Below are 12,289 nucleotides of genomic sequence, written 5' to 3' on the forward strand. Positions count from 1 at the left end.
GTGGCGAGCTGCTATGGTTGACGAAATGTCTGCCTTACATTCCACTGGGATTTGGAACTTGGTACCTCTTCCCAATGGTAAGTCTACTGTTGGTTATCGCTGGATTTACACGATTAAAGTTGGTCTTGAAGGCCGGATTGATCGCCTTAAGGCTCGCCTTGTTACCAAAGGATACACTCAGGTTTTTGGCCTTGATTATGGTGATACTTTTTCCCTTGTTGCTAAAATCTCCTTAGTTCGTCTTTTCTTGTCCCTTCCTGCTATGTTTCACTGGCCGCTTCATCAACTACACATAAAAAATGCCTTTCTTCATGGCAATTTACAGGAAGAGGTGTTTATGGAGCAACCTCCTAGCTTTGTTACTTAGGGGGAATCTGGGCTAGTGTGTTGCCTTCGAAAATCCTTATATGGTTTAAAACAATCTCCTCGAGTTTGGTTTGATCGATTTAGTTAAGTTGTTCTTGAGTTTGGGTTAACTCGTAGTGAAGCTGATCATTCTGTTTTTTATCGCCCTCAATCTGATCACCACATTCTTTTAGTGGTCTATGTTAATGATATAGTATTTACAGGGAATGATGAAGTTGGTATCATCATTGAATTGAAGACACATCTTCACCAACAATTTCAGACTAAGAATCTAGGTTCCTTAAAATATTTTTTGGGTATTGAGCTAACTCAATCAAAGCAAGGAATCTATATTTCTCAAAGAAAGTATGCCTTGGATATGCTAGAGGAGACAGGGTTGCTTGGATGTAAGCCAACAAATACTCCTATGGATTCGAATATCAAACTATTACCGGGATAAGGGGAGCCTCTTTCTGACCCTATGCGTTATCGTTAACTGGTTAGGAAACTTAACTACCTCACAATCACACGTCCTGATATTTCATTTGATGTGAGTGTGGTAAGTCAATTCTTGGATTCGCCTTATGACAGTCACTGGGATGTAGTGATTTGTATTCTTCGGTATATTAAGACTACCCTCGATTGGGGTGCATTGTATCAGAATCATGGACATAGTCAGATTGTGGGATATACGGATGTTGATTGGGCAGTATCGCCTAGGGACAGACGATTCACATCTGGATATTGTGTATTTGTGGGTGAAAACCTAATCTCTTAGAAAAGTAAGAAACAAACTGTTGTCACCAGGTCTAGTGCAGAAGCTGAATATAAGGCAATGGACGTAACAACATGCGAACTAATGTGCCTGAAACAATTAATTGAAGAGTTAGGAGTTACGTAGGTCAAGTCTATGCAATTAATTTGTGACAATCCAGCTGCAATGCATATTACTTCTAATCCTGTGTTTCATGAGAAAACCAAGCATACTGAAATTGATTGTCACTTTGTTAGAGAAAATGTGCTCTTTGGAGATGTAGTTACAACATATGTGAGTTCCAACGATCAATTGGCTAATTTTCTCACCAAATCACTTAAAGGTTCTCGCGTGAATTACATTTGTACCAAGCCGAACATGCTCAATATATATGCTCCAGCTTGAAGGGGAGTGTTAAATAAGAAATACATGTATTAGTGTAAATAGCTTAAAATTCTTGTATATATATTCCTTGTATTACACACTTAAATGAATAATCCATTTTTTTCTTCTCACAATAACTATCCCAATGGACACAAATCGAAAATGTGGGTATATAAAGAGGAGAGCTTGAAGTGGAGTTTGTAATTTAAGGACTCGATAAGGCATCCAATTAATTAGGTAGGTGGCTATGAGAATGGCATCCCCCCAAAAATGTTTCAAAACATTGGTAGAAAGCATGAGAGATCGAGCAACTTCAAGGAGATGTCAATTTTTCCATTCGATAATACCATTTTGTTGAGGGGAGTCAACACAAGAGCTTTAATGGATGATTCATTGGTTCAAAAAGTAATCACCCAGGACAAAGTTGAAATATTCTTTTTCATTGTTTGTTCTCAAAATTTGAATTTTCATATGAAACTAACTTTGAATCATGAATTTGAAATTTTTAAAGACTTGATCAACCTTAAATTTTTCTTTTAGAAGGAATACCCATGTTAATCTAGTGTGGTCTTTAATGAATGACACAAACCATCAATACCCCAAAATATGTTTTGTGCAAGACGAACCCCACACATCATTGTGAATCATAGCAAATGGACAAGACGGTTTGTATAACTGATTTGGAAACGAACTGCAAGTATGCTTTGACAATTGACATACCTCACATTGAAACAAATTGGAATTTTTATTCTTGAAAAACAAAGGGAACAACTTTTCAAGATATGCAAAATTTGGATGCTCTAAGCGAAAATGCCACAGCACGGCTTGATTATTTGAATTGGGAATAGAAGCATTGAAAGAAGAACTTTGAAAATCTAGATTACCAACTGATAGAGCTTGTCCACTAGGAGAGTTATTACTTGTTTGCAAGTACAACCCCGAACATTGCCTAGCACTGCTAATTATCCTCCCTGAATCCAAATCCTAAAATTCAAACAAATTTTTGAAAAATTTAGTGACAAAATTATAATCTTGAGAAAATTTGCTGATAGATAATAGATTACAATCTAAATTGGGAACAAACAACACCAAGCGATGGGTCAACTTCACTGTTCCTATTCTGGCCACTTGGGATTGTGTTCCATCAGCAATCCGAACAATCCACGTCTCTCGACACGAACTGATTTTAGTGAACAGTATGGAGTCTCCGGTCATATGGTATGAAGCTTTGAAATTTGCAATCCACACATTTGAATGATTATGAATGCTATTACCTTTATGAGCCATAGTTCCTATTGCAATGACCAAGGAGGAGGGGCTGCTTTGTGGCTAGCCATAGAGTTTCTGAAGCAACTCCGTTTGTTCTTTGCTAAAGAGAGAAATCTCGGTCCTTTCTTCCAAATTCACTATGTTCCCCCTGCTTTCTCTACGATTTGTCGGCTTTATGTCCTCCAGTTTGCCATGTAAATCCCAGCACTAATCCTTCGTGTGGAAAAGTTTATGACAATGCTCACATTTTGGCCGATTCATCTGCTGTTTGTCGTAGTGTGATTGAGGCTAACGAGCAGTAAAGGCAGTCGCTTCAGTGGATGGATTTTGGGTCCCTAACATGACTTTCTTTTTGCTCTCTTCCCATCTCACCTCAGCAAATGCTTCTCAAAGGCTTGGGGTTGGTTTTGAAGACAAGATCCTTCTACGAACATCATCCAAGTTCTTATTGAGACCAATTAAGAACTTGTATAGACACTTATGTTCGATAATTTTCTTATAGTACAATCCATCTTCCAACCACTTCCATTTGTACTCCTCAAACTTATCCAATTGTTGCCAATGTTGGTTGATGATGTTGAAGTATTGAGTGACAATGAGGTCCCCTTGGCTAATCATGAAGAAAACACTCGATTTTGAACAGCTCAGTTGTGTTCTCCATGTGCAAGTATGCCTCACTTGCAGCTTCACAAATCTTTGCAGCTATTTAGTAAAGGAGAAAATTTCCTCCAATCTCATTCGTTATGGATTTTAGGAGCCATGACACCAAGTTGTTTCTGTCTTCCGTGGTCAATACTTCAAATCTTCCTTCTTGGGTTGCACGACTTCACCAGTGAGGTAATCATCTCTCCCTTTCTTGAAAATAAAGATCAAGATCGACTGGGACCATTGAAGGTAGTTTTGGTCATTCACCCTATGGCTGGTGATGGTGAATGATGTGTTGTCGACAACTCCCGTGTGACTCGGGATGATTTCCGACAACAAAGAACTCTTCTCGACGGCCATATTGCTACCAGACAATAGGTTTTCAAAGGAGGTTCGAAGACTAGCTGTAGCGGAGGAGGTTGCAGCGATGTCAAACAAAGGCTATGGTGGACTACGCCAAAGATGAGCAATGGACTGGGAAACAATCCTTGATTGACAAAAGGGATGACGGCGACAAAAAGGATGCCGGCAATTAAAGCCGAAAAAGACAAAGGAACAAGAACCCTAAACCCACTTTGATACCATGAAAAAAAAGATGATTACTTTAGTTACTTTTTACCGTACATCAAAGATACATATATATATATATATATACAAGAAAGGAATCTAATATAATCCCTAACTGATTTGAATCTCCTACAAATCATCAATCAACAAAAAAGGAAACAGAGAATATTGCCTAGCTGTACATTCCCTAACTAAACATTGCCTAAATGGAGAAGATTTGTGGCATTAATGCTGAAATATCCATAGATCTACATAATTCTTCTGCCTACAAATAAAGTCTCACTACATCTTGTCAAGATTATTAACCACAAGGATTAAATCATAGACAAGGAATGAGATAGGTAGACAGCTGGACATCGTATTCTTTCCCTTTGATAAACATTGACTTTTTCATCACTCCAACTGCTTTGGCAACCTTTTCACCACATCACACCATGGTTATTTGGTTTTAAACTGAAACCAAGGCAAAGCAAGTTAAATAGCTGGAAGAGAACCCACCCTGCATCAACCAACTTGGCCTAGCCAGACATCTTCCCCATCCGAATAATCTGTGACTTTCAGATTGACTTCAAAACAGAAAAAAATGATAGTATCATCCATATGTGCCTTATAACGCATAAATTGGATTGGATAAATCACCTCAATTATGAGTTCTTTGTGTTGTTCACTGCAATATTGTGTGTATTTGCTCATTGATCATATGCAAAAGTGGCCGGTTGATACCATCTATTAAATGGACAAGGAGGCTTCGTACAACGATGGATTAAAGTGATAATAAGCAAGAGTGGCTTACACAGCTGAGGAGGAGTCATCTGCTTGGAGAAGGCAAGTCCAGATTTCACTACTTCAATGCCTTTCGAAAAACTCAGGTCCAAGACAAACTTATTTCATTCCTTGAGGAGAATGCTAAAGGGCCATGTTATTTCTTCCATCAGTGGATCAAATGGATAAAGTGTTGAAGAAATAAAACAAGACCGGGCCGGGCCTTGAAGATTATCCATTATCATCTATTTATTTTTTGTTATTTTGCTTTGTATTATCTTGTATTATTTCTTAGATTATCTTTATATTATCTTTTAGTGTTGTAATCTAGTAGAATAACATTTAGTCTTAGATAATAGGGTCGTAATCTAGTCCTAAATCTTAGGATAATTCTTAGGAAACTTCTTGTATAAATATTTCTGATTCATATCAATAAAGTGTGGGAATACCGCTTCCCTTTCTCCCTTTCTACATAAAGGTAGTGTGCTTAGCCCAATAATGTTCTTAGTGTAGAAGGGATTAATGTTGAGTAGTTTGATTTACACGAGTAATTAGTTATGATGTTGTATTGTTGTTGTATTTAGGTGATTGTTAGTTAAGTTGTTAAGGCAATTGTTGCAAGTTGTAATAGTTTGTAAGGATAGTTGGTGTATATATATCCAGCTATGCCTTATTTCTTGATTGATTAATTCATTCTTCTGAGGTTCATTTTCACAACCTCTTCTCTTTTCTTTGTGTTCCTTTTCTGTTTTACACCTTGAAGCTCTCGCTTCACATGGTATCAAAGCCATAGACTAGCGTCAATGTTTGCTAATCAAGAATCTAGTTCTTCTTTTGTGCCTCGTCTTTCCTCCTCTCTATCGTCGGAATTGCAATCCAATTTCTCCTCGGTTACAAAGGCCTTTAACTTCATTCCGATCAAGCTAGACACTGGCAATTACCTCTTTTGGAAGGCGCAAATTTTAGCGATAATCAGGGCGTTCGACTTGCTTTCGTTCATCAACAAGTCTCCACTATCATTGAAATACATTCCAAATCCTACATGTGATGGATCTGGTTCGTCGATAGTCAATCCTACCAACACCAATTGGATCCAATCAGATCAATTGTTGCTATGATGGCTCTTCTCCACAATGGATAAGGAGGTACTTGCATAGGTGATTCATTATGAATAATCTGTGGAGGTATGGTCTTCACTTAAAAATCTCTATTCGCAATAAACGATAGCAAAGTCTTTTCAGTTGAAGCAACAATTACGGTTAATTAAGAAGGATTTTATTTCTGTTAATGAGGATATTCTGAAAATCAAAACCATAGGCCATGCCCTAGCTACCATTGGTGAACCCCTAAGTGGCAAAGATTTATTGTTAGCTATTCTGAATGGCCTAGATCATGATTATGAGACCGTGGTTAGTCTTATTACATATCAGATGAATGATATAAATTTGGAGAAGGTTGTTCAATATTTGTTATTAATGCATGAGCAATATTTAGCAGCCAAGAATTTGTTCGTTTCATCTGTTAATTTTGATTCTGCTGCTTCCTCATCTATTAATGTTAATGTTGCTTCATATTGGCCTAGAAATGGTAATGGATCTGGTAATAATAATAGAGGAGGTTTTATGTCTCATGGAGGAAATTACATGAACAAAGGAAAAAGTCGTGGTAGGTCTGGTGGTAGGCAAATATACTATCAACTTTGTGGAAAACCTAGCCATTTTGGGGACAAATGTTACCATTGGTTTGACAGGAACTTTCAACGAGTTCCTAATCAGAATTTTGGTAGAAGTGGTTCTTTTGTGCAATCAGATCCACAAGTATATCTAGCTGGTCCTAATGAATTTAATGAAGCTTTTATGGCTAAAGTAGGGTCTCTGTTAGGTACTCACTGTGGCTTTTTGCCTCAATCTCTCGACTCTCAATCTCAGTCCTCCTATCATGGCAACTCTCCCTAGTTTGTTGATTTTGAAGCAACCAACCACATCACAACCCTTAACAATCTGTCACTTCACTCTCCATACACTAGTGCTAATAAAGTTGTCATTGGTGATGGTAAGAGGTTGTCTATTTCTAATGTTGGTATCAATCAATTATTCACTCCAACTAGTCCTAATTCTTTCATTTCCTTATCTAATGTTCTTCATGTTCCTAATATGAAGAAGAGTCTCATTAGTGTCTCTCAGCTCACTAAAGATAACAATATTGTTGCTGAGTTTAATTCTAATTTCTGTTTGGTTAAGGAAAATGACTCTGGGATGGTGCTACTTCGAGGAACTCTTAAGGATGGCCTTTATCAGTTGATGCCAGCATTTTCCCATTCTGTCAAGCCCAAACAACCTACAAATTTTGCTATTCCTGTTTTTGTTTCTTCCAATAAATGTAAAAGACAACATCTACTTTCTTCAGATTTGTCATCTAGTGTAAATGTAGCCCACACAAACAATGTATGGAAGCAATGGCATGCCAAATTAGGGCATCCTTCATCTCTTGTATTGCAGTCTATTCTAAATAAAATTCGTGTTTCTTGTTCAAATTCTAATGTTTCCTTCTGTGATTCTTGTGAAGTTGAGAAATTGCACCAGCTTCCCTTTGCTAATTGCCAAATTACAGTCAACAAACCTTTGGAATTAATCTACTCTGATTTGTAGGGTCCTTTTCCTATTATTTCCACAGAAGGGTATAGATATTACATAATTTTTGTTGATGCTCACACTAGGTACACATGGCTATACCCATTGAAACTCAAATCTGATGCCTTAGCTACCTTTATAACCTTTCACAAATTTGTTGAATTACAATACAACTCCAAACTCAAACCCCTCCAAATTGATAATGGTGGGGGAATTTAAAGCATTTTTACCTTATCTTCAAAGTTGTGGTATTTAGCCTCGTTTTACATGTAGCTAAGATGGGCCTTACATTATTAGCTCATACTCATATGCCACTGAAGTTTTGGGTAGAAGCCTTCCAAACTGTTGTCTACACCATCAACCTTTTACCTTCTTTACCTTTGCAGTTTAATTCTCCGTTTGAACTACTTTACAACAAACAACCTAACTATATGTAGCTACAACCCTTTGGATGTGCTCATTTTCCCTATCTCAGACCCTATAACAAGCATAAATTTGATTTTCATTCTACCAAATGTGTGTTTCTTGATTATAGTCATGCACAAGCAGAGTATAAATGTTTGCATCCCTAGAGCAGAATCTATGTCTCTAGACATGTACAATTCAATTCGGATGAATATCCCTATCCTCTTTTGTTTTCACCTTCCTCTTGTTCTTCCTCTCAAACTCAATTTGTTCCCACTGGTCCTTCTACTACTCTTTTTCATTCCCTTCCTACTTTCCCTTCAAATTCCTCATCTCCTCAAACAACCCGCCCTTCTCGTCTTTAGCTCTCTCTCTCTCTAACCTTTCCATAATTACGCTCGCTCTCACTCACTGCCACTGTTTTTATATTTGACAGCAATAACATTAACATAATCATAATTATTGGAGGAACATTATTTTATGTTAAAGTTAACTATTTTTATTTTTTTGATATTTAATACTTAATATTCAAGTTTTTGGTTAAACTCACTGGATTGGACATGACTAACTCCCTATGAAAAGCTAAATCAGAAAATTTATCATGTTGTAATGCATTGCATGATGTCTATGATGCAATGAAATGGTAAAAGCAAGAGCAAAGGACCAATCAATCACTTTGCTAGTAGCACAGTCCTCTGCTCCTATCTTATCCACTGCTATCTCTGCTGGTCCTGCTTTTTCTTCTAGTCATGCTTTAGAGCCTACTTTGGATCAGCAGCCTTGTCAACCCATTCAACACTCTCTACCTAAACCTAGGGTTGCTCCAGCTCATTCAGTTTATCCTATGGTCACCCAGTCCAAAGCTAAACAGCCTGCTGTTACCTCTCCTCATGCCCCAGTTAGTACCCTAGAACCTAGTTCAGTCCATGAACCTCTCTTATATACTTGTTGGCATAAGGCCATGGCAGAAGAGTTTTCAGCACTGCAGCATAATCACACATGAGATCTTGTCCCTTTTTCTTCTAATATGAACCTCATTGGGTGCAAGTGGGTGTTTAGAATCAAGTATAATTCTAATGGGTCGGTTCTTAAGTACAAGGCTTGGTTGGTAGCTAAGGGTTTTCTTCAAACTCCTGGGATTGATTATGCTGAAATATTTAGTCCTGTTATTAAGGCTCCTACGATTCGAGTTTTATTCTCCTTGGCTATCACCTTTGGTTGGGACATTCAACAAGTAGATGTTAACAATGTGTTTCTTAATAAAAACTTAGTTGAAGAAATTTATATGTCACAGCCTGAAGGCTTTGAAAATTCTCAATTTCCTTCTCATGTGTGTAAACTGAAAAGGTCACTTTATGGCCTTAAACAAGCTCCTCGAGCTTGGTACACAAAGTTGAGAATAGCCTTGCAGAATTGGGGATTTATAAGGGTTGTTTTGATGCATCTCTGTTTATTAAAAGGACTATTAAGTATGTGCTATTCATATTGGTGTATGATGATGATATACTTGTTATGGGTTTTGACCCTATAGCTCTTCGAGCTTGCATTCAGGATTTGGACACACATTTTGCACTCAAAACCTTAGGATTTATCAACTATTTTCCAGGTTTTGAAGCATATAGAGATGCTAATGGTATATATCTCACTTTGTTGAAGAAATAAAATAAGACTGGGTCGGGCCTTGAAGATTCCAAGAGACTCATCCATTATCATCTTTCTATTTATTTTGTTATTTTGCTTTGTATTATCTTGTATTATTTCTTAGATTATCTTTGTATTATCTTTTAGCGTTGTAATCTAGTAGAATAACATATAATCCTAGATAATAGGGTTATAATCTAGTCCTAAATATTAGGAGAATTCTTAGGAGGATTCTTAGGAAACTTGTATAAATATTTCTGATTGATATCAATAAAGTGTGTGAGAATACTGCTTCACTTTCTCCCTTTCTACACACTCAATCAAAATATACCTTAGATCTATTAAAAAAGGCAGCCATGCAAGATTGCAAACCCTGTGTTACCGCTATGAACTCGGAAGTGTCATTAATTGATGAGGGTGATTCTTTTCTTATCTTTCTGTTTATAGAACTATCATTGGATCTCCCCAATACTTAGACATATACTCAGCCAGATATAGCCTTTGTTGTGAACAAATTAAGTCAGTTCTTGTCATCCTCAAAATTGCAACATTGGCTAGCTAGCAAACAGTTGCTTCGATATCTTAAGGGAACTATTAGTTTGGGATTGTTGTTTGCTCCTACTTCTAGAGATTTGTCCCTAATAGTTTATATGGATACTGACCATGCTGGTTGCAAAGTTACCAGGCATTCTACCAGTGGGTTGTGTGTTTTTACTGGTTTGGAGCTCACGGAAACAATCTATAGTGGCCAGGTTTGTTGGAGAGGCTGAGTATCGAGCAGTGGCACAAGGAATGAATGAAATCTTGTGGCTCAAATCTTTGTTTTCTGAGATAGGATATCCTTGTGGTCATGTTCCCATTTTATAATTTGATAACCTAGCAACAAAATGTATAGCAGAGAATCCAATATTTCATTCTCGTACTAAGCACATTGAGATAGGTGTGCACCTTGTTCGTGAGAAGATAGAGAAAGGAGAGATTGAAATCAAATATGTTCCCACACTTCATCAAGTTGCTAATATTTTTACCAAGGGTTTGTCAAGGGATAGATTTTCCTTGTGTGATAAGCTGGGACTAAAATTGTCACCTATGCACACCTTATTTACTGCAGCATCAGTTGATCCTAAACTCAAGTCTTTTACTCCTGCCAGGAGGTCTACTTTGAGGGGGAATGTAGAAGGGATTAATGTTGAGTAGTTTGATTTACACGAGTAATTAGTTATGCTGTTGTATTGTTGTTGTATTTAGGTGACTGTTAGTTAAGTTGTTAAGGCAATTGTTGCAAGTTGTAATAGTTTGTTAGTAAGGATAGCTGGCATATATATATATCCAGCTATGCCTCATTTCTTGATTGATTAATTCATTCTTCTGAGGTTCATTTTCACGACTTCTTCTTCTCGTTTCTTTGTGTTCCTTTTCTGTTTTACACCTCGAAGCTATCGCTTCACACTTAGCTCATCTTTATTTTCTGGCGAGGCATAGTTTTAATTGTTGTCACCTCAACTAGGCTTGGGTCAATGACATGGAAGAGGATGATGCATCCTAAGAAATTGATTGAAGTTCCACCAGAAAATTGCACTTACAAGGGATTCATGCACAAGTGATTTTCAGAATCACTCAAACATATAGGTTTTCAAAATGGTTTCCTTTACTTTTGGACCTTGACAAGGTCAGTCACATATTACGCAAACCTTACAGATTTTAGTTCTTCTAGATAGATTTTCTGCTTTGTCAAAATAAACAAAAGGGAATGAGGTATACTCATCACCTGAATTGGAACACAGTTATTAGGTGCCAGAATGTTCCTCACTATATAATTAAATTTTCAAAGCTGATATGACATTACCATTTAAGGGGAAGTTAAATTTGTGAATCAAACCTTTTCATCAAATCGAAAGAGATATTGATCAAAATAGGGAGAAGGACTCTGTGATTGACAGCTTAGAGGCAAAGAGACCAGCATCTTCTTCACAAACTGCAAAATCAAAGCAATGATTATAACTGAAATGACAGTACTATACAGATTCATGACAATGAGAGCCATTGATAATCTTGTATAGATTTTGTCATGAAGACATTATTCAGGATAATGCCAATGGAAAAATGCAAGAACTTAAGATACCATAACTATACTTGAATACCTGAGAGAAGCTGGTGGCTTTATTTCTATTGCACCTTAGCTGCTCAAGAGCATGAATATTATTTGAATGAGATGATATGAAATTCACATTCAATGAATACTTTGACATTGCATGGAAGTGATCACAGAACTGCTCAAATAAGAAATAAAGCTCTTCTGCTGAATTCTACAATAAATTAGGAAGAAGCCATGAGCATGCCAGATACCCCCATTAAATTCAAAAAAGAAAAACAAAAAAACTATGGATCGTAAGCAGATACCTGATAAAACGCAATAATGTCAGTTGTCTCCATGTTATATACAGCAAACAGTGCTGGATGGTGATCAGCATTTCTTGCCATCTGAGGTTTCAGAAATGGGCAGTTGTATCAATCCATTTCTTACATAGAAGAAAGGCTTATTTCACTCAAGGAAGAAAATCTGATTCTATGAAATGAAACACCAAAGATTCGAGGTAGGGGCAGCCTTCATTAGGTCAGAGGTTATTCTCAAATGCTCAAATAGCCACTGCCACAATGTTGACCTAGAACTAATTTGGATCAGGATGAACCACAAGTATATTAGTACTCAGGATTTGTTGATACATAGCCTAGTTTTTCAAGGAATTTCTTTTCAAAACCCTCTTTTCTCAGTAAACAAGACGGGATTGAGGGTAAGGCAGATTGAAAAATAGCTGTAGTTTGGCTTGTAAAGTGAATGGTCTGGCAATGGTGTGCCAACTACCATAAACTGCTGCTTGCAATATCT

The 12,289-nt window shown here is 37.1% G+C and overlaps 1 protein-coding gene across 3 annotated transcripts in view; it reads right to left on the reverse strand.

Moving 5' to 3' along the window:
• The window catches only part of LOC127789965 (light-mediated development protein DET1), a 36,308-nt gene that overhangs the window by 8,456 nt on the left and 15,563 nt on the right, over nucleotides 1-12,289 (reverse strand). For 2 of the 3 annotated variants that reach the window (XM_052319096.1, XM_052319094.1), the window contains 3 exons: nucleotides 11,803-11,883; nucleotides 11,544-11,708; nucleotides 11,282-11,377 (listed from right to left, as the gene is read on the reverse strand). In XM_052319096.1, the coding sequence (XP_052175056.1) occupies nucleotides 11,282-11,377; nucleotides 11,544-11,708; nucleotides 11,803-11,883 (342 nt within the window). The remainder of the gene's footprint in view (nucleotides 1-11,281; nucleotides 11,378-11,543; nucleotides 11,709-11,802; nucleotides 11,884-12,289) is intronic. The other variant, XM_052319095.1, reaches the window with a different exon arrangement.

Source organism: Diospyros lotus, chromosome 14, assembly GCF_014633365.1.
Source record: "Diospyros lotus cultivar Yz01 chromosome 14, ASM1463336v1, whole genome shotgun sequence".
Classification (NCBI taxonomy): Eukaryota; Viridiplantae; Streptophyta; class Magnoliopsida; order Ericales; family Ebenaceae; genus Diospyros; species Diospyros lotus.